This window comes from Erythranthe guttata, chromosome 6, assembly GCF_056151865.1.
Source record: "Erythranthe guttata isolate IM_541 chromosome 6, IM_541, whole genome shotgun sequence".
In the NCBI taxonomy this organism is placed as follows: Eukaryota; Viridiplantae; Streptophyta; class Magnoliopsida; order Lamiales; family Phrymaceae; genus Erythranthe; species Erythranthe guttata.
This window is the reverse complement of record NC_142538.1, coordinates 18953372-18957062: the sequence shown is the minus strand read 5'-3', so window position 1 is coordinate 18957062 and position 3691 is coordinate 18953372. Positions and strand designations below refer to the sequence as shown.

Here is a 3691-nt window from a genome sequence, read left to right as displayed (position 1 = left end):
GTTTTTATTAGTTTTTTATCTCCTAAATATTATTTTCGTTTTTTATCAGATTATTGTCTCCTAAATATTATTTTTGATTTTTATCTAATTTTTACCTCCTAAATATTATTTTAAATAATAATTTTCAGTTACAGATGAATATTGAAGATCGAACTACAAAATTCGATGAGTCTAATATATTTTATGAGACACCTAACTTAATCAAACTATTAATTGGAAAGGATCTTATATGCGCTAAAGATTATTTATGTAGAAACATACCTAAACATCTTTATAATACAATTCATCAGTTTGGTCAATATACGCTTGAAGCAATCAAGGAAACCTATATGGTTCAATATAATACAGAGGAGTGGTATGAATGTGGAATTGGAGTTATTACGGAATGATTTTAATCATATTTTATATCCTAAATATTATTCTAATTATTATTTTCATATTTTATCAACTTTTATCTCATTAACATTATTTGAAATATTATTTTCGATTTCTTATCAATTTTTATCTCCTAACTATTATTTTAAATTTTATTTTCGATTTTTATCTCCTAAATATTATTTTAAATATTATTATCGATTTTCATCAAATTCTCCTAGATCTTATTTATAACAATCTGATTTTCGATTTTTACAGAAAAGGGTAAATAAATCTGATTTTCATCCCTAGCGGATTTTGTGACATCGTTTTACAGAATGTCTGCAACATTTGAATTTTATATCTTCCCTATCTAAGGCTTCTTCTTTTGGTAACCCGAGTTTAGATTTTGTTTCTTATCTTCTTCTTCATCCTATTGACTGTGTGGCAATTAATTTACATCTTTTTCCATCATGGCTTATTGGTAATTTCATTTTGTTAAATTATGTGTTTCATTAATTTATACCTAAGTTTTCAAATTTTATGCGTAACAATTATTTTATTTATATGTTATTGGACATGTTATTAAAAGGGATGATTTGAGAAAATTAAACAAAAATGGGCGGAGCCACAAGCTATTGGAAGTCGACCTTCAAGACTTATTGTTTGTATGCGATATTTAATTTATCGTTTGTATTTATTTTTGTTTCTTAATTTTCCAATTATTAATTCCAGTGGCAAAACAGCCTTAAAATGAGGCAGTGGAGAAGGGCTTAGTTCCGATGCTAGATGTATAGATGGCCTTTTACGATGGTATGTTGTCGATAGTTTAGTTTTGATTATGTTAACTTAGTTATTAAATCTAATTACTTTTAAGCTCAACATGAAAGACATAATTGATGATTTTTTTCCTGGTTCAAATTTTCAATCTACTGGTATTAGCTGATTCAATTCATTTGGAAATTTATTCAACAGTAAAGTTATGTCCTTTTTTTTTGTGTGTAGTATACTTAATAATGTTCCAGTATAATAGAATTTTGATCATACGATACATCAAACGTTTGTTTATATTCTTACAATATCAAAACAATGCAATTTGTTGTCCCGTGCATCGCACGGGTACAATTACTAGTATATAATAGTAGTAAAAAACAAAAAAAAATCTGGGGGGCAACAGACCCCCTGCCCCATAGAGGTTCCGCCGGTGTTTGAGTAGCTCTCTTAGCCAAGTTTACATGTTACGTATTTACGTAATTTGCCATGCCGACTTACTTATTGAAGGCATTCGTTATTCGTTCCAGGCTCGGTTTTAACTGGATCGTAATCTCTAAATATATATTTTCTTTTGACCGGATCTCTTTCAATATAGATGAATACTTCCAACTTTAATTTAAAGGGTAGAATTGAGGACTATCATTGAAGATAAACACTTAAATAATCCATCAGTCAAATATTAGTTTTTTAACAACTTTATTAATACAAAAATAATAGTGTAAATTACGGCCACCCCCCTAGGTTTTGTCAAATTACAAAAAATCCCTCATGTTAATTGGGTATTAATTACAACCACCCACTCAACTATGAATCTTCTTACACGTCCATCTTTATGGTGTCAAACTCAACATAATTTTCTAGATTCCGTGAAGTGCTCTCTAATTTGTACTCGTTTTGTGCAAAAATGCATTTTCCGATGCGCTACAATTTGATATTTACTAGCCAAACGACACATTTTATGATCATCTTATTTCAAGTGTGGAGCTCGAATGGAATAAAACGGGTACGAATCGAACAATAATATTCCACATAATCTAGAAGATTCCACTAAATTGACACCGCAATGGTGAACGTGTAAGAAGATTCATAGTTGAGGAAATGTTTGTAATTACCCAAACATGAGGGACTTTTTCGTAATTTAACCTACTTGATGGGGTGACCGTAATTAGATTAAAATATTATTTATCATAAATGTATGGCATTTTGTGGATGCTACTTTAATGGGATATACTAAGTAGTAAGTACTAAGTACTATCACTATACTTATAAGACACTAGGTACTAGATGCTAAATACTCAACCCTAATATATATATCCCTCCAAACAAACTGAAAACAAAGTGATGGTGCCATACGACTTCTTGGCCGGAAAGTTGACACTGAACCACCAGACGGGGCGTCTGGAGATTGAGTGCAACTCCTCATCCGGGGCCGGTTTTGTGGTGGCAGCCGCCGAGTTTTCTCTAGACGAGATCGGAGATTTGATGTATCCCAATCCAGCATTCATGCAGCTTATTGTCCATGCCTTAGAAAAATTTGAAGATCAGCCACTCTGTGTTTTCCAGGTATGTACCAAAGGTATACAACATTATGTTGTAAGAAAATCCAACATATCCAATCTTGTAATTAATTAAGGATCATGTCATAATTAATGTAGTTACATCATTCAAATGTGGTGGTTTTGCACTAGGCATATCCACCAATCACGTTTTGTTCGACGGAATGAGCTTCAAGATCTTCTTGGAAAACCTAGCCTCCCAAGCTTTCGACGATGACTACAAACCGTTATCAATGCAATTACCGCCGCCTCCTCGCCGCCAGGTCACCGCCACAAGTCACATTCCCCCACCCCGAGTTGCTGAAGCTAAATCCTCCGGTCGGAGAAGAAAATGCCCCACCAGTGTTCGACTGCAAGCAAGAGGCTCAACTTCAAGATCTTCTAACCTAAGCCAAGACGAAATCGGCCGCTTAAAGGAGGAGGCAAAGGCGGCCACCACCAAAGCCACCGGATTCAACGTGGTCACCGCCCACATCTGGCGGTGCAAGGCCCTCTCGTGCGGGGGCAGCAGGGACAGGGTGTCGACGGTGCTTCCTACGCCGTCGACATCCTGCTTCCTACTGCGGCAACGCAGTGCTGAGCGCTTACGCGTCAGCGAAATGTTCGGCTCTGGAGGAGGAGCCCTTCTCCAGAGTGGTGGACATGGTTTACGAGGGGGCGGAGAGAATGAGCTAGCAACGAGTACGCAAGCTCACTACAAGAAAAATGAGTTTTAACCACATTAATTTGACAACATGCGGGTAAAGTGAGTTGTAGTATTACATATTTCACAACACGCTTTAAAAGCATGTTGTTGTTAATGTCAATTAAAAGTATTTGACAAAACGATTATTGGGCACGTTGTTAGTGTGACACACGACAACACACATTTGCACCTTGTAATATTTGTTACACAAGACAACATTTGATTGCATCTTGTGATTATTAATTAGGGCATATTACAAATAAGCCCATCAGTGGGAACTTATTCATAAAGAGATCCAGACAATATTCTCCTTTACCAATAA

General features: G+C 35.1%; 1 protein-coding gene across 1 annotated transcript; it reads left to right on the top strand.

The window, feature by feature from the left end:
- Positions 1-2469: 2469 nt before the first annotated feature.
- Positions 2470-3371, top strand: LOC105955464 (acyltransferase GLAUCE). Its single transcript, XM_088819125.1, is given in 6 exon segments — positions 2470-2691; positions 2756-2916; positions 2918-3034; positions 3036-3066; positions 3068-3216; positions 3218-3371. Coding segments are annotated over 6 exon segments (822 nt in total). The 3' UTR covers positions 3360-3371.
- Positions 3372-3691: the final 320 nt, after the last annotated feature.